General features: G+C 36.5%; 2 protein-coding genes across 10 annotated transcripts; both read left to right on the top strand.

The window, feature by feature from the left end:
• The first annotated feature begins 4992 nt into the window (after positions 1-4992).
• LOC135667899 (transcription factor PHYTOCHROME INTERACTING FACTOR-LIKE 15-like) lies at positions 4993-9558 on the top strand. 7 transcript variants are annotated; one of them, XM_065178527.1, is made up of 8 exons: positions 5618-6064; positions 6427-6588; positions 6770-7944; positions 8036-8137; positions 8252-8317; positions 8406-8471; positions 8542-9018; positions 9124-9558. In XM_065178527.1, exons 2-8 carry the CDS (start codon positions 6564-6566, stop codon positions 9142-9144), a joined length of 1932 nt encoding a protein of 643 aa, XP_065034599.1. In that variant the 5' UTR covers positions 5618-6064; positions 6427-6563; the 3' UTR covers positions 9145-9558. The 7 variants fall into 7 exon arrangements, with proteins under 7 accessions (XP_065034523.1, XP_065034547.1, XP_065034599.1 ...); XM_065178481.1 differs by having other exon boundaries at positions 6744-7944; XM_065178451.1 differs by lacking the exons at positions 5618-6064; positions 9124-9558 and adding an exon at positions 4993-5599 and having other exon boundaries at positions 6744-7944; positions 8542-9117.
• Positions 9559-20116: 10558 nt separating this feature from the next.
• On the top strand, positions 20117-22452 carry LOC103993893 (transcription factor MYB61-like). Of its 3 annotated transcripts, none has more exons than XR_010510601.1 (3): positions 20117-20816; positions 20889-21919; positions 22041-22452. XR_010510601.1 is itself a non-coding variant. In XM_009414125.3 (3 exons), the coding sequence occupies exons 1-3, from the start codon at positions 20684-20686 to the stop codon at positions 21845-21847; spliced, it is 1005 nt and encodes a 334-aa protein (XP_009412400.2). In that variant the 5' UTR covers positions 20129-20683; the 3' UTR covers positions 21848-22008. The 3 variants fall into 3 exon arrangements, 2 of the variants coding, with proteins under 2 accessions (XP_065034495.1, XP_009412400.2); XM_009414125.3 differs by lacking the exon at positions 22041-22452 and having other exon boundaries at positions 20129-20816; positions 20889-21018; positions 21106-22008; XM_065178423.1 differs by lacking the exon at positions 22041-22452 and having other exon boundaries at positions 20889-22008.
• Positions 22453-23380: the final 928 nt, after the last annotated feature.

Raw genomic sequence — 23380 nt, 5'->3', positions numbered from 1 at the left:
TATATATATATGAATATGTATATATATATATATATATGTATGTATATATATATATGTATGTGTATATATATATATGTATGTATATATGTATGTATTTATATATATGTATGTATATATATATATATGTACATACATATATATATATATGTGTGTATATACATATATGTGTATATATGTATATATATGTATGTATGTATGTATCAACTTTGAGACTAATCTTCTTCCTAATCGAAGGAAAATTGAAACTTATCTTTACATTCGCTCCAAAATTTTAAAAATACTTTATCAACCTTAATAATATCAAAAAATCTAAATAATAAACATAAGATTTATATAATTAAATTTTATTTACTTATTTGAAGGAAGTAATCTCCTTCACATTTTCTCTCAAGAAATCAATAACAAAGTTTTGTCTGGTTTTTTATCATCAAAATTTAGAAATATATAAGATATTATATGAATTCTCGAAAAGAAATCATAGTTTAAGAAATTTCAACCCTAATTTTTCAAAATAGTAAAAGTAATCCTCTAACAACTTTTATCTTTTTCCCTTAATGATTGTATCTTCTCTTTCCACCTTTCTAATGAATCATGAACCTATTTAATCAATCTAAAACATAGATACGTTCAAAATAAATTATATTAAATAATTTACTGATATATATCGATTTATATTATTAAAAATAATATATTAATATATAAACTATGTTAAATTATTAAAATAATAAATAATAATTCTAAAACTAATTTTTTTAACAATAAAGTCAAGAGTAATCCAATTATAATTAATTATATATTTTATCTAAATAAATATAAATATTAAATAATTTGTAAAAATGTTTTAAAAGCATAAAAATAAATTTGGAAGTTCTATATGGCAATTATTTTTTTTATTTTAAGTTTTTAAAAATAATTTATTTATTGATTATAACACTTAAAAAAATAAATTTATCCAAAAAATATCATATATAACCTTAATGTCAAAAATAAATTATATTAAATAATTTACTCAATATATCATTTTATATTACCAAAAGATAACAAATAAACATTTTTAAAATATAGTAAATAATAAAAATTATAATCAATAATTTCTTAAAAATTTTGATAATAAAGTAAATAATAATAATAATAATAATTAAACATTAAAATATATATATATATATATATATATATATATATATATATATATATATACAAAGGCTTGGATTTTGTTAACAAAATTTTTGGGATAGATTTTTCACCTATTTAGAAGATCAAATATTAAAAAATGGATGTATCATATTTTTATGAAAATTTAAAAAATGAAGAAATGAAAACGGTTCAAATGATGATAATATCAGAAAAATATATTAAAAAATCAATAAAATATAAAAGATGTCATAAATGTCAATCTTGGTGCCATTCAAATGTTTCATGAAAATCTTCTAACATTTTGATCGGTTATTATATTAGATGTAGTATTTTTAATCTCACCGCAAAGATAATGTATCTAATACTCGGGTCTATCTTTTGTAGGCCAAAATTTTACCCTTGCCACCTATTTATAAGCTCAAATAAGCTAAAAAACATTTGCAAGGATCCATTATATTTTGGTGAAAATAAAAAAATCCTTATATCAAATACATTATTATTTTTATTTAAATCCTTATATCTGATATAAGGACTAGTTAAAATACTGTAAATTTTTTATGAAACTTTGAGTAACATCAGATGAATATTTGTGTCATTTTTTCTATTATATATATATTTTTTATGATGTTTTTATATTATTCACTATTTAAATATTTTGTCTTGTTTTTATTTTCTTTATTTTTTATTTTCATCAAAATATTTTTTAATATTTAAACTTCTAAATAGTTAAAAAAAATCTATGGTAAAAATTTGGTCCATAAAAGGCAAGCCTTGCTATCAAATACACTATTTTTAGGGTAAGATTAAAAACTATGTATCTAATACAAGGACTAGTCAAAACCATTTAAATTTTTTATAAGTATTTACATTGTACCTAGATAGACATTTATGTTACTTTTTCTATTTTAGACATATATATATTTATTTATTTGGCATTTGAATAATTTATCATTTTCCTATTTTCCTCTATTTTTTTTTACTAGAATATGATGGATCCTTACAATGTTTCTTAATATTTGAGTTTCTAAATAGATGATAAACTTATGGTAAAAATTTGGTCTACAAAAGGTAGGTCCTGAGATACATCGTTTTTGGGTGATAAAACATTAGAAGGATATGCTTTCAATTTCCACATGAAGTAAAATAGATATATATCAGTAAATTATTTAATATAATTTATTTTAAACCGATATAGGTTTTATATTAATTGAATCATTAAAAAGGTAAAGAGAGAAGATATAGTTTTTAAGAGAAAAAAAGACAAAACTTTTTTAAGATAAAAAAGATATTTATGGGGCAATCAAATCCTAATTTTTTAATTTATTTATAAAAAAATCTTTTTATTATATGTCCAAATATGTCAACCGAATGTCATTATCTCATGCAACTAACTATGGAGTGGAGGATCTCGTTAGATTCTCTCAATAGCGTTCATGTCACTCTCATGTGGCTTCTCGGTCTGTTGTATGTACTATCTATAATATAATGTCAGAATGAATGAATTAATGATCATATGCGTATTGGATCTCACTGAATGATCGCATGAATGAATGATCATATGTGGCTCCAAAGTGAGCTACACGAGTTCTGCGAAGAACAACAATGGCAAAGCTGTGCTGTTTTCCCTAGTGCATGCTCGATGCATTAGGACATAGAAGATTGCAGGCATCGCATCCGATTCTTTTCAGAATCAGATGAACAGTGTATAGATCAAAGAACTGCATCCAACAATTACCAGTTTCGATTAAAGAAAGAATGTGTTCTTGAGAAGTAGGAAGTTCAACAGGTGCCAACTTTTATTACACATCGCAGCAACGAGAAACATGGTGACGAATCATTCACGGGGAATCTTGTCTCGAGCGAGCATGTCTTCCCACGAGTCATTCACTTGGTGATGGCGTAGACGGCGTAGATGATCCCCGGCAGGTAGCCGAAGAGGGTGAGCAACAGGCAGATCCAAAACTCCACCTGTAGCGACGACAAGAATAATGCATGTTCGTCAACTGGGTGATCACGAGGGAGGAGAAAGAGGAGAGGAAGACGGTGATCGATAGCGGACCTTGCAGCCGAACTTGAGGAAGACGCCGAGCGGAGGAAGGATGATGGCGAGAAGAATCTCTATGCATCTGGCTGTTCCTTGGTTCGCCATCGATGACCAACACGGGGGCAAACACCGAGGAAGATGGCGAGCAGTCGACGTACGAGGAAGGAGGCGACCACTGTTCGATGCGTATATATAGACGACACGAGAGGCGGTGGCTGCGTTGTGTGCGGTGCGTTGAGACAGCCGGGGAGAGACGCGTCTCTTTCCCTCGCAATCTTTCGGTCCCATGCATCGCATGCCAACTGTTCTCTGCTTTGTTTCCTTTTGGGACATTCGGACGAGCACTTAGCGGGCTTGGGTTTTCCGAGGCCTGCAGGCCCGAGCTGACGACTTTGCCCTTTGTCCGCTTCCCTGGACCCCACCTCATCTTGTTGGATGAACTCTTCAGTCCAAATCAGATTGATCGTGAGGTGGAAATCACTTCCACGCATCTACAGATCGATCGTGATCGAGCCCTCGGTGCATCCGATGATCGTAGCGGCGCGGATGGCGACCGTGTTGGACGTGTACAAACAGGCTTATCTGAATGAAAGAGCAGGAGCTTAAGCGCATCCGAGCTCGTTTGGATGGCCGTGCCGCGCCGTGCCGTGCTCGCCGCCCCGTGGAGTCGCCACAACGACGCCCCAGCGAGGGGCTCGACGCGATGCCAGAGTGCGCGAGCCCACCATTGCGTGCTGTCGGACTTGTGTTTGTCGTTATGCCCGAGAGAGCCCCTTGCGTCGCGCCGGCTACCGACGACGGCCGTCCCAATCACGATAGGCAGCCGCTGTTGGACGACAGCTGTGCCAGCGGTCCACGTGAAGATCACGTGATGACACGCCGCCGTTGGTCGCTTAGGTGTCCCACCGGTTGCCTGCAGAGGGGGACAGATGCGGTATGGAGGCGGGCATTGTGCGAGGGGGGATGAACACTGCACCCCACGACAATGTAGGTTGGGGAGTGGCTATGTATATTTTATGTATCTCTTTATTTCCCATATCTAATGATTTGATGGAATAAATAAATATTTTCCTAGATTCCATTATATACATATATATATATATATATATATATTAATATCTCCAATATATTAAGACTAGGCCTGTTTGGGAGGCATGCACTTATACACATATCTCGTCTTTTGGAGGGCATAGATGCAAAAGCATGTTTGCATATGGTGTGATTGTTGGAATACACTTTAACTTCTCGAATAAATTGTATTTTAGTCCTTAGATTTTGGGAAATTTTTAATGAATCCTTGTACATGAATCAGCTATCCACAATGGAGAAAAAGGTGAAGGGTAGCCATCCTACCAAAATTCACATCAAATCTAAGACTAATATAGCTTTTCTTAAGAGAATATTTACATGATTAATATTAAAAATGAGATTAAGAATAATCTCTCATGTATGTTGAGTTTAACTCACAGGTTTAATATTTTATAATAATATTTTATTAAATAAAAATACAAGTTACATCATGCTTTTCGAAGTATAAGAATTATCCAGATGACTTCGAAACCTCGAAAAATGAGAGGGTTTGAAAATCTTTTTTTAATAAATTGATATATAATTTCATCATTAGTGTCGATGTAGTAAGTATAATAAAAGTCCTACTGAAAATAAATAAAAATAAAAATAAACCTATATCGATAAGAATAGAAAAAAAAATCAAAACATATACATTAGGTTTTATCATTCATACAAACACCATGAGCAATCTTATTCTTATCTTAGAGGTTAAGATGTTGTAGGTACAGTCAAAAGATAGGGTAACGTACACTTTGGATCACTAAAATTCACGAGATTCAAAGTACAAACAAGTATCGGATGAGAGGTCTCCTCTTCTTTCCCCTGTCACTGGTAATTTCGCGGTCTGAGCTGATGTCTCAGGTGTGCCGAAGCCACTGCCACGCTCACGAAGGAGAGGGAAGGAAGAAAGGAACAAACTAGTGTTCATAAGCGAATCCACACGCTGTTCGAGAACGAAAAGTTTCCCTTTTATGTGCAGGCGCTTGCTGATCTAGCGAGACGACTGCTGTAGCGAAGTTGCCAATTTTTTAGCGAGGTGGCAGATGTCAGTCGACAGTGTGCTTCAGGAGTCGCATGGTACGACGGCACAGGAAGCAGCGAGCGGGGCAGGGCTCCAGGAATCCAGCAGTTGGAACTGGAGAAGGGATTAGTTTAAGGCTTCGTATATAAACGGAAGTGGATCTGCTGCCTAATCTTGCTTGAATGCCATTGGCATGACAAAAGCCCCACCACACGCCATTGGAGATTCATATTGCACTCTATCCTCCGAGCTGGGAGCTGGGAGCTGGGAGCTGGTGGAGGTAGAAACACGACACCGCGTCCCCATCACGCCTCTCCTTTTCCTTTGTGGTATGAGATTTTTTTCTATCAGATCATAAGATTTTCGCCGAATCTCTCTGCTAAAGTATTCATCATATCCGAATGTCTACATCTTACTCTCGAATTTCCAGAGATTGATGTTTGATACGAGGATTTAACCCAGACGCCTTAAAAATCTCATCTCCTACCACTGCTATGCTTGTTGTATTTAGGAAACAGTAGACCTCATCTTTTGTTCTAGAAACCTTTACTCACAAGGAACGAACGATTTGTGGCCTTGGGATGTGAACTGCGTTTGGTCCCTCCAGAACTGTTCCTGCTAAATTGGGTACACAAATCACGACGTGGATGAGTAAAAAAGAGCAGATCTTTTGCCTTTGTGCTCTGCCGTCGTGGTCTTCTGATCCGGATCTGTCTGCCGAGCACTCGGAAGCCGGGAGAGGGACTTATGAGAGCATTTAGTAGGAATTTTCTTCGGGAACCTAGCTCGGCAAGGTGGCTTTCGATTCCGTTCCCCCATTTTTTGCGTGAAAGAAGCTGTCCTTTTTAGGTGTTTTCTCAAGAGTTGAATCGAGGGTTTTAACTCGACTGTAGCAGTTGCTCTTTCTTTTTTTCTTTGTCTGGATGAAGATTTTTGTTCGCTTTATGACAAGTTGGTGTTCTTTTATGTGATTTTTCTGGATGCCTTTCTTGAATGTTTTGGGCGATTTTGTGAGGAAGTTGCAGATGCATAGGTCATCTCTCTCTCTCTCTCTCTCTCTCTCTCTGGTCTTTTGGTTGAGATAAAAATTGGATCTTTCTTCTTTTCTACTTACAAAGGTTGGATCTTTGGCTGCAAAATCTCTGCGCGGATGCAGGAAATCTCTGGGGATCTATTCTCATTAGATGCATGCGAAGCTGAACCATCATTTGCTAGCTCGAATCTTTGTGAGATCTGAAATCCATTGAAGGATGATGAGGCCGAAACAGGATATCTCGCAACCAAAGATGGCAAATGGCTCATCTGACTTCTTCTCTATGTGAGTCTACCTTACTGCGCTTGTCTTGTTTCATGACTTGCTCTTTTCCATCCTGGTCTTCTCTCGCAAATTGGACACTCTGTTATGCCTGTTTACTCGTTCATGCAAATCATTAGATGATGTCTTACCTGTTGTTTCCTGGATTTCTACTGAAGACCTGACGATGAATTCTCTGAGCTAGTGTGGGAGAATGGCCAGATTGTGATGCAGTGCAAGTCCAGTAGGCCTAGGAAGAGCTCCTTTCCAAGTGCCTTCTCCCAGTATGGTGGGCTTCAAGAGAAGGATAGTAGGGGAAGTGCCAGTTCAAAAGTTGCTCATTTTAGTGAAGTAGATCGGGCAGTAGATGATTTTGCCCCTTCAGGGCATTCCGGAGTGAGTGCCCGTGGTGGTGATGATGATGATATGGTTCCGTGGATCAATTATCCGATTGATGAAGTTTTGGCAAGCGAGACTCTCGAGAACGATTATTGTGCTGAGTTCATGAACGAGTTCACAGCATTCGATCTGAACCCTGTTTCAGCTCACAGGAATACGGTTGCAGCCAGTCGATGTGCCAGCTCAGGTGTGGACCTTAGAAACTCGGGCAATGTGGAAAATCAGCATGCTTCCAAGGCACCGGTAGGGTGTTCTGAGTCAGCAAGAACCAGGACCGGGCACTTGTTTCAGCTGCCACAGCAGTGCCAGAGTTCAGTTCCGAATTCGAAGTCAACAGTGGTCGACAATGGTGCTAGCGGTAGTAATGTAGCTCAAGAAGAAGACCGTTGTGGCGATATGGTGGACAGAAGGTTGCAGAATCAGGGTGTTGCGAGTTCCAAGCAGCAGCAGCCAAACAGTACAGCGAGTCTGATGAACTTCTCCCATTTCGCAAGACCTGCTGCACTTGCCAAGGTTAGTCTCCAGAATGTTGGTGGATTGAGAAGCACTGAGAAGGTCAACAATGTCTCAAGAAGCAATCCTATCACCTCAGCACCGATCGCAAGCACTAATGGTGTTAAGGATATTAGCAGGGTGTCGAAGCTTTCAGCCTTGGATTCACATAAGCTGGACCTGGGACCAGTCATGAAGGCTCTACGAGAAGGAGGCTTGGTTGCACAGCCGGATGCAATTTGTCTAGATATAGCTTCGAAGAACAACAACAAAACTGATGAATGTACCAAACTGCCTGATAATGTCCCAAGCTCAAGCTTGGCAGCAAGTATGGCCTTGTGTAGGAATGACACTCGAAAGGATCCTGATGCAGTTGTGGCTTCTTCTTCCATTTGCTCACGAAATCTTACTGGAGCAGCATCTAATGAACCCAGACACATGGAGAAGAGAAAAGAATATGAAGGAGACGAATCGGATTACCACAGTGATGTAAGTCAGAGATGTTGTCACATGAAATTTCATCTAAATCAGGTTCATTATAGGTTTCTGTATCTAAAATGTCACAAGTACTTGCATGTAGGATCTCCAAGATGAGTCAGTGGGCACAAGGAGACCAGCAAATGGACGGGTTGCAAGAACAAAGAGAAGTCGTGCTGCAGAAGTTCATAATTTATCAGAAAGGGTAAGCCGTTTTTAACATACTGTCTCAGCTATTAAAATATGCTATCTGAACTCCCAAGTATTTGTTTGTCTAAGCTGCTTTGTGTCTGACTGCATGTGATTCCTTCTTTCACAGAGGCGGAGGAACAGGATAAATGAGAAAATGCGTGCACTGCAAGAGCTTATACCCAATTGTAATAAGGTAGTATTTGTTCTGGTTCTGTCGGTGTTATCGATGTTGTTAGAAAAATCAGCTTTGTTATTCAATTTAGAGCTACACTTTGTTGAAGGTGGACAAAGCTTCGATGCTCGAAGAGGCCATCGAGTATCTTAAAACACTCCAGCTGCAAGTTCAGGTAAATACTCTGATCATATTGATCTTGTAGATTTGGTTTGTCCTTGCAGTAAAGTTTATGTATGAATCAGATAATGTCGATGGGAAATGGGTTATATATGCCACCAATGATGTTTCCTCTTGCAATGCCACATATTCGTGCACCAACCATGGCTCCTTTCCCACCAGTAGGTGTAGGAATGGGTGCAGGCATTGGGGTAGCCCCAGGCTGTCCGATGATCCGAATTCCACCAGTGCATGCACCACAATTCCCTTGCACTCCAAATTCAGGGCAGTTGAACTTGAGAGGGATACCTGGACCTGTAAGCCCTCAGATGTACGGAATCCAAGGACATGGAATCCCGGTTGTAATACCAGGGCCACCACCATTTGGCACACTGCCTGGGTTTTCCATGAACTCTGTGGCCGATCAGGTACCAGGAACCATGGCTGTTGTGGCACACCCAGATCCTGCTACTGCAGGTACTGGAGATCAGCAGCAACGGAACTCGAATGTAGAGCCGAGAACAAGTACAGAAGAAGAACCACAAATTCAGGCATCCACTGAGGTTCTTGAGTTTCTGCTGCACCAGTTTCTTCATTTAGTCGTTCTCTGTAACTTTTGCTGCTGCCTTAGCTTCTCATAAATGGTTGGTTTTCCTTGTTCCTTCCAGGCTACAAAAGAATGCTTTTGATGATCTGAATTGGCATAGAGGAGTGGCTGAACACCATGTGCCTGTCGTTGACGATCCAACCGCGACACGGCGTACGGGATTGTAAATACCTTTAAGAAATTTTGAACAAATACCCAAAACTGAATGATTTATGAACATACATCTAGCTTTTGAAGCTGTGGTTGACAGGTTCCAGTAATTAGCCAGTTGAGATTTCTGATGGAATGTTGGTGCGTAAAATGTGCAAGTTCTTACACATCAAAGAGCCGATCCGTGATTAGTCTGACCAAGTGACACTCGCAGTTAATAGATGTATGCAAGAAATAACTTTCGTGTACCGAAAAGTCTTTTTTTTTTGTGACCTTCGAGTATTTCTTGTGTAAATAAATGACTGCATTATTTATCTGGTAGCAGTAACTTATTTTTTCGGTCTCATATCCTTGCATTTGTTCTTGAGTTACTGTTTAGGGTGGTAAATTGTTTAGTTATGAGTGACAGTCATGTTGGTGGCTTTTGAAGTGCTGCAAAGTGGAGGGGGAGATCAAACGAGTGTTACAAAGAAACTAGTTAGGAATAGGGATTTAGGATTTGTGCAGTGAAGAAGTGAAGAAGAGCCTCTGGTTGAAGTGGTACATGTGTTTTTTTGTGATCTAAGAAGTGCATGAGAAAAGCCCCATATTTTGATTTTTTACTTTTTGAGTTGCACTTCTTATTTCCATACTGTCTGCAGAAAGTTAAGATTTTTTTGTTGTAAGAGAATTTTTTTTTTTTAAGGTTGACTCTACTAATTATTTTTTGCCATCATTGATTTTGCAAATTAATATTTTTAGTTAAATTAAGAGAATTCTTAGGTCTCCTTTAACGTCACTATAACAAATTATTATTTTTTAATTTTCAAATTGGAAATACTACTTTTTAGACTAAACATTTCTTACCTCATAAAAAGCAAAACGATAGTTTTATGAACATATTGCAAAAAATCTAAAAGAATACAATAAAGTATGGAATGCTACGATAAATCTTTTAATTTTTTGTATATAAGATAAGAGAAATTATTTTATCTTATTATTTTTTTTTTTAAAAGCAAAGTAACGAATATAACATTCGAGTCTATAACCTTGTCGAATGAGGTTTCAAACTCATTCACAAACAAGGATTTTAGAAGGTACAACGAACAGTTGCAAGTCCCCAAATAATTGCTCACTGGATGCTAGGCGTGAAGGCAAGTTCTCGTCAAGTTAATGTGCGAACTTGTGAAGATTTTTTAACGTCCGATAATATACTGAAGTCCCATCCAGTCCCGTGCCACTCGGGACGTTCCAGGGTGCTGAGATGGTTGACGTTTTGGGTACTGTATTAGACTAAAAAAACAACATGCGACACGCGAAAACGGAGCCATTTTAAGGTTTTTTAGTTCGGTGCAATGAGCGGTCACACTGTATCACTGCAACCTGTTCGAATATGTATTTTTACAAGCAAAAACACACAAAACCAAGACAAAACAGGATGTCATGTCTCTGTATAAGCATGCAAAAGCGACGAACGATTGGATCAATATTTAAGGTATAAAATAATTAAAATATAAAAATATATTGAATGAGGTTTTAATCTTCAATCTTTGTAAACTGAGTCTGGTAAGACAAGGTCATTATTTATGATAGTATATTATAATGAACAACTTGTGATAACGGACGAATGAAAGAGTTATAATACTTGTAATTATATATATTTGATAGTCAATTCACTTAAGGGTTCGAGATCTGCAAATTTTATACATGAAGTATTAATCCAGTGGTGGTGTTCTAAAACCATTTACTAAAGATTCAAAGTTTGAGAGCTCATATGATATATTGAATATCTAAAATATTAGTTTTGTAATAATATATCAGCTAATTCACTATCTAAAACTGAAGGGTTTAAAATTTCATCCAATAAATTTTTTATATCTAAAATATTAGTCTGATAATAATATACAAAAACATACTGAGAGTCTAAAATCATATCCCACATATTTTTTTAGAGTTCAAATATTATTCTATAATTTTTATATCTAAAATTTTGGTCTAATGATAGTATCTTTAGACAAGGATGTAAGCTAGTGAATCCTATGTTATCCTCTTATTATTTCTTATAATAAAAACTAGCGATTTAGAGGCTAATCATCCAATGTCATATGAGAGCAAAAATATATCTTCATGCACATTGGTGACTCATGAATCATGTTTCATCGCGGTAGGTGAACTTATATTATATGTTTATTGTCGATTGGACCCTCTTAATTACAATTTCTAATGTCAATGGGTCAGCTATCATCTTAATCATCATTAATTGACTTTATTATTAATCTTAAGTGGATTAAAAAGGTATTAAAAAGGCTCTTGTACCATTCATGTCGGATTCAAATTAATCTTAAGTGGTCATCTATGTGAAATGTCAATCTTTGATGATGGAGAAGTGATTCATGTGGAAACCCATCCTTTTTTATTTATTAGAAAAAATAAATTAAACAATTTACTGTAACACTTAAATCTAATATTTTTATAATCATCACTAACGCCGTTGAATATATAAATAAAATTGTTATCTTGCCTCCTCTCACTCATGTTTTATTAAAAAATATAAAAAATTAAAAATAATTTAATAATTGATGGAGATTAGAGTATCGTCATATTATTATGGTGGTTCAAGAAGCACAAAAAGATCCGAATTACTATATCGAAGTCATATAAGCCTAAATGTTCATAAAGGATCCATCTTACATATAATTTATTTTTTTATTAGATTGTAGTAGGATATGGGCATGTGACACATTTGTATTAAGCTTTGGATTTAGGCTTATATGGAGTCATGAAAGGAGATGTCATGCAAGTAAACGTGGTAGAGAATATTGAAATGGACACATATCTTTATCATATGAATCCCTAATCCCCTCTCTTCTATGAGGGGGTATGTGGTATTTATGCAAGAGTAGACACTTATCTTCCTTCTATGAATCCCTATCTATTACTCTTATAGAAAAAGACATATGACACTCTTCCAAGAGTATATACTTAACTCAATTCTATAGATCCCTACCCTTTTTTTTTTTTCTAGAAGGGATATATGCCACTCATTCAAGGGACATACATCCTTATAAAAGTATTATACACCCTCCCATAAGTCAGGAGCACAGATATTTAAAACAATAGTATGAACAATCTGACCTCGAGGACACATGGCCTTTAGAAGAAAAGCTGTGACTGACAGACCCCGACCTTCTAGAGTAGTTTCTCAATTTTTATTTATCAAATGTAAAAATTGTTCAGCCAAGAGAGTTGATGGAGATCATAGTATCGCTATATCATTACGATGGCTCAAGAGGATATAAAGAGCTCTGAATCACTACATGAGAGCCATATGAGCCTAAATGCTCATGGAAGTCTCATCTTAGATATATTTTATTTTTTTATTAAATTATAGTATGATTTTGGCATAAAACATATTTGTGTTAGGCTTTGAGCTTAGGCTTATATGGGATCATCAAAAGGGATGTCATGTACACATTTTAAAGTGCACATGGTAGAGGATCTTGGAGTAGATACATGTCTCTATCCTACGAATCTGTAACCCTCTCTTCCTAACATTCATGCCATGGTGGACATGTGTCATCATCCCATTGATCCCTACCCATGACTCTTCTAGAAGAACGTATGTGACACTCATCCTAGGCAAACTTTTGTTTTTATCCTAGGGATCCCTATTCACTTCTATTCTAGAAGGGGACATGTGTCACTCATCAAATGAGACATTCATCATTATAAAAGCATTGTAACCCTATCAAAAATAAAATTTTGGAATAAATGAATGAATAAATAATTGAGTGTTTATAGCTACCAAGAATCTTAGGTGAGTGGCACAAGTGAGGAGAGAATCAAGCTCTACCATATCTTCTTTCTATTCCTTCCTTTCCACTATCCATCTCCTTCATCTTCAATGTAGCAGTATCATCGCTATCATAGTAATAGCACTACCATCAAAAGGAGTAACCACATCAGTCATTGATCGTCAACGTAGTACATCAACAACCACCACCTTAAGCGCCATCGCCTTTATTGTACAATATGCTCGACCATTATTTCAATATCTAATACCAAGAACATTAGATCATTTTATTTATGTTAAAGATTATTTATGAGAGATATGTTCCCTACCTTCAAAGCTTATGTGATATTAATTCGAAGAGTATGATTTATCCAGTCCCTTATTATATTTGGTTTACGACTAACTCTTAGAATACTTAAATTTTAGCTCTTCAATTTAAAGTGAGCTTTCTAATTGTACTTGATTACCTTTATATAATTATCTTACTTATTTAGATTTATTAAATTATTAAAATTAATTGAATCTAATCAAGTCATGATTAGAATATTAATTCTTTGACTCCTTTATCTCTCATTATACTCTTTATTTTTGCTTACAACATATCACATCACTTACCCTCGGTTAGATCAAAGTAAACTAGTTCAATAGTTTTAACTCATTTTAACTTCTTATACGACATATTTTACTTCCTTTCATCATCATTTATATTCAGTAGTTTTTAAATTTTATTTTCAGTATTATTATACTCATTTTTCATATCTAGACATATCTAAATATGCTCAAATTTGACTCATTTATAGCTCTTTGAGTCATCCTTAAAAATTTTACCCAAAAATAGCACCTCTAGGCTCCCTATATACATTAATATCTTAGTGTTATCCTAATAGTGTAGATCTCACACATTCTACCTATATGACTACCTGTAATAGAACTACTTACCATCACAATGAGTTCATCAACCTAGGATAATCTATGATGGATTTAGATCAGGTTGTGCAAGTGTTGGCTCAAATTAATGCTAAACTTAAGGCTATGGACACCCACCTAGTTTGTTTTGAAGAGCACTATCAAACATTCAATGCTTGACCACTTTTGAAGTCACTCGATTGTCACCTATGCGAAGGAATCATTCCGATAATAACGTAATCTTTAGAGTCGCATAAAATATACTACAACCTAGACAGCCTAAGGAATATGCAATACCAGATCGTGAAGTACTTTGCATGTACCCTATAATGGTGAGATAGATTAAAAAATAAATAATTCAATTTAAAACACTCATAAAATGCATGTAGACCTAGGTACCAAGATGATGAGGAAGATAACCCAATTAGCATATGTGATGATGAGGAACCACTTGATGCAACCCAACACACTATTACGATTATTTGTTGTGTCTTGGCTCAACCCAAGACTTCTGAAGATTAGCATCGTACTAATGTCTTTCATACATATACATAGTATACTGACTATAATTGTAAGATTATCATAGATGAGAGAAACAATCTTAATGTAGAATCGTAGACTATCATAGTCAAATTTAAACTCAAACCTGAATCACACTCTTAAACTTACAATGTATCTCGCGCAAACAAAACCAATATACTTGTTATCTAAAGATATTTAGTTTTCATTAGTTTAGTTACATATTAGGACCTAGTTTAGTGTGATGTGCTTTTCATGGATGTTTCCCATGTGTTACTTGTAAGCATTGGCTATACGACATTAATATCACACATGATGACAAAGCCAACATCTACTACTTTGAGCATAATGGGATGAAGATTAAGTTCGTACCCTTATCCCCTAAGGAGATTAGAGCTAGTACCTTTAAAGAGATAGTTTTAACACTACACTTATATCTAAGTCTATATATTTTGAGGTCTAACCTTTTCTCCATAGAGCTAACAGACTCAAAAGTTACTTTTGTCTTGGTAGCTAAAGAGGCTCTACTTGAATCTCTACCCCTAGTTCATCTCTACCCTCTACTTGAAAAGTTACCTGGGCATTATTAATGTCTTCAATGTGGAAGACTTATCACCTGAGCTTCTAAAACTTATGTTATATATATTCTCTAGCATGCATCAACAACTATGGGATCATTCATTTTCTTCTATGTTAGTACCCCTAGTTCTCGAGTGCCCTTCACATTGAACCGTTCGGGAGCAAATTGAGAACATCTTCGATGACCAACTTTGTGATCTCTCCCATCAACCAGGAGCACATATATTTAGTACGATAGCATAAACAATCCAACCTTAAGGACACATGAATTTTAGAATAGGAGCTGCAATTGACAAACCCCGACCTCTCAGAGCAGTATCTCATAATTTTCATCCATCGAAGGTGAATCTTTTCGATTCGGGAAAATTTAATGGAGATCAAAATACCATTATACTATTACGGTAGTCCAAAAGTACACAAAGAGCTTCAGATCATTACATAGGAGCCACATAGACCTAAATGCCTATGGATGGCCCATCCTATATAAATTTTGTTTTTTTATTAGATTATAGTAAAATTTGGGCATGAGACACATTTGTATTGGGCTTTAACTTGTCTCGGGTCTTTTAAAGGAGATGTTATACACATATCTTAAATATACATGGTAGAGGATCTTGAAGTAGACACATGTCTTCATTCTATGAATCTCTAGGCCTCTCTCTTCTCAAGGGGGTACATGACATTCATGCAAGGGTGGATACTTGTCTTTTAAAGGGGGTACATGACATTCATGCAAGGGTGGATACTTGTCTTTATTTTATGGATTTTTACCCACCTTTTTTCTTGAATGGAGCATGTGTTATTTATTCAAGCAATATTCATCCTTATAAAGTATTATAATCTAAAAGTGAATTTGCATTTAATAGCTCCATCAATTGCTTAATTGGTCTTAGTCCATTCTAAGTTATCATTGTTATCAATGCTAAACATAGTTGTCCTGTAAACTAATTACATGAGTGATGATATATTTGATACACTACGTAGTCTTTTTGCTTATTATTATTATTATTAGTATTTTCTCACTTTATGATGTTCATAAAGATGTTCATAAATTTGCTTATCTCGGTAATTGGAGCTTATCTTTGCATTCTTCACCTCGACTCCTTTTATGATCATGTAATCTCTCTCCATGAAAGTAAAGGATTGATGACCTCATGGAAGTCCTACCTATGTAGTACCATGATATTGTCATGCTCATGACCCTACTATCTATCATCTCGCATCTGTATCCCTATTTTTGTGATTGCTATATCCATCTCTATAGCATTGTGTACTCTTTTGAGTCTATCTCTCTACTAACTAATGTTTGATTTTGGATAGCTTAGTCCCTCTCGACTCATCGTTATTTCTTTATCCTTTTTTAAACATTTGTTTCAACACTTTTGTGTTTCTCGAGCAGTTTCCCTTTGTCGATAAAAAAATAGTTTACAACACTTGCTTCACTTTTGGCTTAGGTACTTCACCAAGTTTCACTCAAGTTTCTTCACTCCTCGATTTGTATTGAGTTGATGGTAGCCATCACACTCACAATTTCATTGGTCAGCTTTTCGTTGAGTCTGATCCCCACTTCTTGATCTTGTAATACATCTACTAATGCATTATTTTGTATGAGATTATTCGATGACTCCTCGTTGCTTTATCTATTCATTGAGTTTTATAGAGCTATTACTTTAAGGTATCCCCCTCAACATGTGTGGTTTGTTATATATGATTCTACCTTTAGATAATCAGAACTTATCTCTTTTGGATATCTATCAATTGGGGTAATTTTTCTCTTTGCATCCTTTCCTTTGAGCATTTTGGAGACTAACATCCCTTTGGACTATCCCACCTTACGAAACAAATCATGTACGATTATGCCTCCATGATCGCACTTACTAGATTTTGACTCTTTGCTAATACAGTAATCGCTGCATCTCTCAAGACTTAGTAACATGCTAAACTTACATTATACTTCAGCCTCTTATGAACATATCCTTCTTATGTCGAAGAAAAAAATTTTATGCTCCATAGTGCTAAGTTTCATATGCCTTCGGATGGCTCCATCATCCATATATAAGCCTTTGCATGAGTATTAAATTATTCGAGATAGTAATTTCTCTCATTTCTGTGAGCTATTTATAATGTTTTCAATCGCCGAGCAACCCATCCCTCCTTGCATAGTCTTATCTTTTACCGAGCCCCCCGCTTGCTTTAAGCACCATCAAATTTAGTTGCTAACATTGAGCCATAGCTCAAACTCAGCCATCCTAATCTTTATGTATCGTATGTTCTTCTCGGTTCTCTTATTCTCATGGTGCCTCTTACTCGAATATCCGCTCATCTGAGCGACTCCTTTTCTTATGTCTCTATGCTACCTTCCTACAAATGATTACAAGTGTTGGATGCCCTCAATGTAGCCTCACGAGGTCTCTCACATTTGTATGTCAAATATTTCTAAGTGTATTTATCCCACTCTAATATCATCTATTATAAACTTAGTTAGTTTTGTCTAAGTCGTACAGCACCCTTACATGTCCATCCATAAAGGGTCAACCTTTCGAAGCCTCTTATGGTTCCTTAAGGACCTACAAAAGAGAAGATATATTAGAAGATGCGTTTAACTCGAGATCCGATGAGTAGATATTTCAGCAAACACTTGATAAGCAATGTAAATTGCATACATATACTTAGCAAGCTTTTCACGATCATACGACAAGGGGTCCAAGGTGATCCATCATAGTAAAAAGTCACCACAAATGCTCACATGATATTATTGTGAAATAAGATAAAAAATCAGCCTTAAACACTACCACAAAGGTTCATCTAGTCATATGCTACCCGAGTAACTCTTGGGTACTGTGTTGGTTGACACTTCACACCATTCTGCAAAGTTAGAAAACTTTTAAAATGACTCCTAGATGACTTGTTTTTGGCTTGTTTTGCTTGGATACGATGGTTATATACAACTCATGTTTACAATACTAAAACTCCTATAAAAATCAATTAAACTAGGGTTGTTAAGCCTACTATAAGCCCTCTACATATTGTACAAAACATTAATAAAATCAAAAGACATATGCCCTCTACACAAATATTATATCGAATACCCTGTGTATAAATTTACCCTTGATAATATGGTAGAAGATCTTAAAGTGGACATATGCCTCCATTCTATTAATCTTTAACCCTCTCTTTTTTTTAGAAGAGAGGGTATATGACATTCACTCAAGGGTGGACATTCCTCCTCATCTTATAGATCCATACATACCACTCTAATAAAAGGAGATATATGATACTCATCTAAGGGTAAACACTTTTCATCATATGAATCCCTACTTATTTTTTTTTTAGAACGAGACATGTGTCACTTATCCCAGGGACATCTATCCTTATAAAAAATATTATAATCCTCTCTCTCTCTCTCTCTCTAAAAGTTTAAAAAATAAATAAATAAATAAATAAATTGAGTACTTATAACCACTAAGAATCCTAGGTGAGTGGCCTAAGCGAGGAAAAAGTCCTCGAAGGTGATAGACTCTGCTCTAGCTTTTTTTTTTATTCCCTCTTTCTTCTCACCATCTGTCTTCTTCATCTTCAACGCAATAGCATCATCACCATTATAGTAGCGGCACCACCACCAAAAGGAGCAATCACATTAGTCATCGATTAGCATCAATCATGCATTATACTACTGGAAGGCCACAACTCTTTTCTACACTCATTTTCTTTCGATTCTCGATACAAGCTAAATCCAATCTTATTTAACTAGAAGCATTTAGACTAACTAACTAATTTCAATTTAATTCAATGTCATCCCCAACGAATATAATTTTAAAAATATTTTTATTACATTAAATTATGCATAAAATATATATGCACTAACATCGACACAAAATCTATCAACCGATGTATTAACCGATATGATGTCCCAATAAAAATAATAAAAATAATAATAATTTGATTATGCTGTTAAATAATATATATGATTATGGATTTGCAATCTAATAATGCAATGTCTTTAAAGCTCAATAACTTTGTTGTGAAATGATTAATGATGGTGATGGGCAACCCGTTGTTTGATGGCGACCGGAAACAGCAAAGATATGAAGCTTTTCTTGTGGTGAGGGTCCCAATGCATTGGACATGCACATGAAACTATGTTAGGTGTTAATTTATCACCTTCTTTGTCATTTAATTTGTAGCCACAAATCAAGGATCACATGGACCCAATCTTCCCACTGCACATGCATGCATGATTTGCTACCCTATCAATTGTGCATTCAAAATATTCCTCCACAAACCTTCAAAAAGAGTTGCTATTGAATTCAATGTAGTGTGCACACAAAAACATCAAGGTTTTGGTGCAGTGGAATTCATCTCAAGAAAACAAACCTGTTGCTGTTGATCTCACTGCACTTTGACATGCACAACAGCTGATGGTGTTGGTAACACAGTTTGATTACTTGTAACAGTGATTGCTCAGCAATATCCTCTTGTTTATATATATATATATATATATATAAAGAAACCTTTGGACTTTTAATGGTTTTGTTATTAGATAAATATTCTTGGTCTTTTTTGGTATGTGGAGATATTTTTTAGAATATGTTGAGTTCTCATAGAATTTTCTTAAATAAATCTAGAGATGTTGAGAGAAATTTTTTTAATATTTTTAAGAGATAAGATGTATAAGGAGTTTTACATTTGGATTTGGATTAACAGGAAAAAGTTTTATCTTTATATTTTATTATTCTTATATATCGAAGAATTTAATTTTTTTTTTATGTAAGCAAGAGATGTCGAACCACACAAACGTTATCTCGACTTTTATTTTAATTTATATTTTATCGTTGATTTTTTTTGGAATTAATTCTTCTCCCCCTATATGTACTTTTGTTCATAATAAACAAAAGGAAAAAAAATAGTGAAAATAGAAAAAAGAAAGAGAGAGAATTGTGATAATTAAGCTTTCATTCCTTGTTTTTTTTCTTCTCATTTTTGTTTAAAAAATAAAGTTATTTTTTTTATCTTGTTTATATGGAACATATGTTTTTTCCCAGGAAAAACAATATCCTATCTGGCACATAAAATAAAACTTAATTTTCATGCAGAAACAGTTCCTAAACCCTTAATAATGGAAATCAACATAATATTGTCTTCTTATCTTGTTGACAGAGGGACTAAACATATCCAACTTTTCTGCCTCATCTTTACTGAATCTGAACTGAGAATTGCATGGTGAGTCTGCAAAAGAATTCAGTTGCAGGTTTGTGGTGCCTTTTCTACTATTCTCAGCTCAACTCATTCATTCTGAGAGCTGGCCATAGATATCATCTCTGAGCCAACAAAGGTTGTGAGCTTCCAAGACTGAACCTCTGCAAAGTGAACCAGCACAAGAAGTCTCTGATCCTTCTGACACACCCTTTTGTCCTTCACCAACAGATGGATTCTACTGCATGGCCGTTTGCCATGGGAGGAAGAGGTAGAAATGGATCCCTCCATGTCCCATCCACCCACTCTTTCATGTTACTGCAGTCATGTCCTTTCTGGGGAATGTTACCGCAACCCAAATTATCAGAGAGCATTGCCCCACCACCATTGGAGCAAGAAACATGGTCTCCAAGCTTCCTTTCCCCACCTTAAAGGAGGCAGTGGTTGAATGAGAAGGAGATAGAGGAACTCCTCCTTCCCCTTGCAGCTCTTTGCACTGTGAATGGGGAGGCACTCTTGCTGCTACAAGCAGAAGCTGAGGAAAGGGTTGTGGTCGCCGGAAGAGGATGAGAAGCTTGTGAAGCACATCACGGAGTTTGGCCATGGCTGTTGGAGCTCCGTCCCCAAGCTAGCAGGTAATTTCACTTCATGCCATGGAAGAGACGGCGATTCCGATGTCTGATTCCACTGATAGCACGAGCTTTCAGGTCTACAGAGGTGCGGCAAGAGCTGCAGATTGAGGTGGATCAACTACCTGAGGCCTGACCTCAAGAGGGGCACCTTCTCGCAGCAGGAGGAGGACCTCATCGTTGAGCTCCATGCAGCCTTGGGCAACAGGTCCTCCGCCTGCCACCAGCGCCGGCTTCGATCTCTGTGTGTGGCTTTTCGCTTTCTTGAGCCTTCCCGCTGTTTCCTTGGCTTCAGGTGGTCTCAGATCGCGGCGCGGCTGCCGGGAAGAACGGATAACGAGATCAAGAACTATTGGAACTCATGCATCAAGAAGAAGCTGAGGCAGAGAGGGATCGATCCGAGCAGCCACATGCCACTGTGCGACACGGATGGAAGAGAAGAGCGAGAAGCCATGAACAGCGACAAGACCTCTGGATTCATCTCCGTGGTGGCGAGCAACCAGATCGAGAGCGAAGATCCAGCGACGCCCAGCAAAGAATTCATGGTAGATCAGCTCGACCGATGCGCTCCTCTGGTCGGGCCATCAGCTCCTCAGAATCCGCCTCTCTGGTTTAGCCATCACACCAGGCTGCAAGACCTTTTTCCATCGATCTCAAGCTCGATCCTCTCGTCGTCAGGGGAGGTGAAACCCATGACGAGTCTCCCACAAGTCAGCTACTCCCTGCCGGAATTCCACTACCTGGACACGGGCAATTCCACAAACAACAGCGCGAACACCGCGGACAGCAGCAACGAGTTCGAGTTGCAGAGCAGTGGTGGTAATCTTTTGGACAGCGGCATCTTCCCATGGTCCGAACTTTTGCCCAACAAGGGTGCCCAAATCCATTTCGACGGCGAGCCGCAGGATCTCAAGTGGTCTGAGTACCTCAACGGTACCATTGCACCGACAGCAGCGGCCCACAGCCATGGCCAAGGCTTGAGTTCTTGGCATGAGAACCAGCAGCCACAACCTTCTGATCCTTATCTTAAGAACTGATGCATTTAGCTTCGATCACAAGTGTCAGATTCAGAACCGAGTCAAGAAAAAGGGAAGGAATTCTTTTGACATGTATGTAAATAGATGTTTATGATACAAAACTTCGAGTTCTGTTTGAGTTCGAGTAGTCGTGCAGACCAAAGCTTGTCATTTCTGTGTCATCTCACCTGTGTTCTTCCTCCATATCTTGTAGCATGCTTGAGGCTAAGATAGGTTAATGTTTGCTGGAGTGAAGCTTCACCACCATGAAAGCGACTCAGTCAGCTACGCTTCGGTTTCAAGGCTCTGAGGTGAACGTGTAGTAACATCAAGTGACAGAGGACATGAAATAAAGAGTTGTTGCAGGCAGCCACAGGTAGGTGGACGGTGACAACCAAACTTCCACCACCAGTAAGCACAGACATTACCTTAAAGTCCACAAATGAAGGGTAAGTATGAGAAGCATTTCTTGGTGGAGTCTTCCTACTTACAACATGGAGTTGGTGGAGATTTAAGGAATCATTTAGAACATTTGTCTGTGTGGAGTCCATGTTTGAGGATTCATCATTTGGCTTGTGGTTGGTTGCTCTTTTTGTGTTCCATTAAGACTTCAAAGTTCAAATCTAGTGGAAAGTTTTCTTCATATAAAACTTGATACTTACTAGTTCAAATCTAGTCATTAAAGAGAGCAAGTATTATTGTGAGTTTATTAATGCAAGATATGGAAGATGAATCTTTTTCTCTTCAGAGTTCACATCATTACTTCCTTTTCATGAATGATTTGAATATTAATCGATTCAACAAAGACAAAAGTAAGTCAGTAGTATCAAACAATATATCAATTACTTTAATGAAAGAAGAAGAAAAAGTAATCGAAAAACAAACAAAGGAGGAGGAGAACGAACGATGGTGCCATGTTCTAATGGCTTTCTTGTCAGTCGCAGATGCTCGTGACATCCATCATTGACAGATGCGCTTGCTTCATTAGCAGAGAAGATGAACCATGGAAAATGATGATTGAGTCAACGGTCGGAGCTGATAACAAGCAAGCATCAACAGGGAAGTCAACGCAAGAGCAGCCTCGAGGGCCCAAAGCACTGTGGCCACATTGTAACTCCAAAAAATAATCATGCAACAATAACAATAAAATCATAAAATCTTGATTATTGGAATTGATTGCATAGACTTTTTTATCATTATTAAAATCTATAAAAATTATATATTTAGTTAATTTTTTATATATAATTTTTTTTCTTACCACTTTCTCTACCTCTTCTTATACTACTACTAAGAATAATTCTCTTCGTATTATAATAGTATAAAGAGCACATATCCATATTATCTTAAATGATATTACTTCTTTTATCCTTATACTTAATCGATGTAAAAACATTTTTTTTCTCATCTTTCCTAGTAACTCCATAAATTAATCTTGATATTCTTATTACATAATATAAATATTTTACATAAATTATTTCTTAATACCAGGGACTTTCTCTTTACTTTAAGAAATACTAATCTTATCCTATTTTATTACTCTGGGAAGCATTTTCA

This window comes from Musa acuminata, chromosome BXJ1-1 (assembly GCF_036884655.1).
Source record: "Musa acuminata AAA Group cultivar baxijiao chromosome BXJ1-1, Cavendish_Baxijiao_AAA, whole genome shotgun sequence".
Taxonomy (NCBI): Eukaryota; Viridiplantae; Streptophyta; class Magnoliopsida; order Zingiberales; family Musaceae; genus Musa; species Musa acuminata.
The sequence above is the reverse complement of the archived record's forward strand: the minus strand, read 5'-3'. Positions and strand labels throughout refer to the sequence as shown.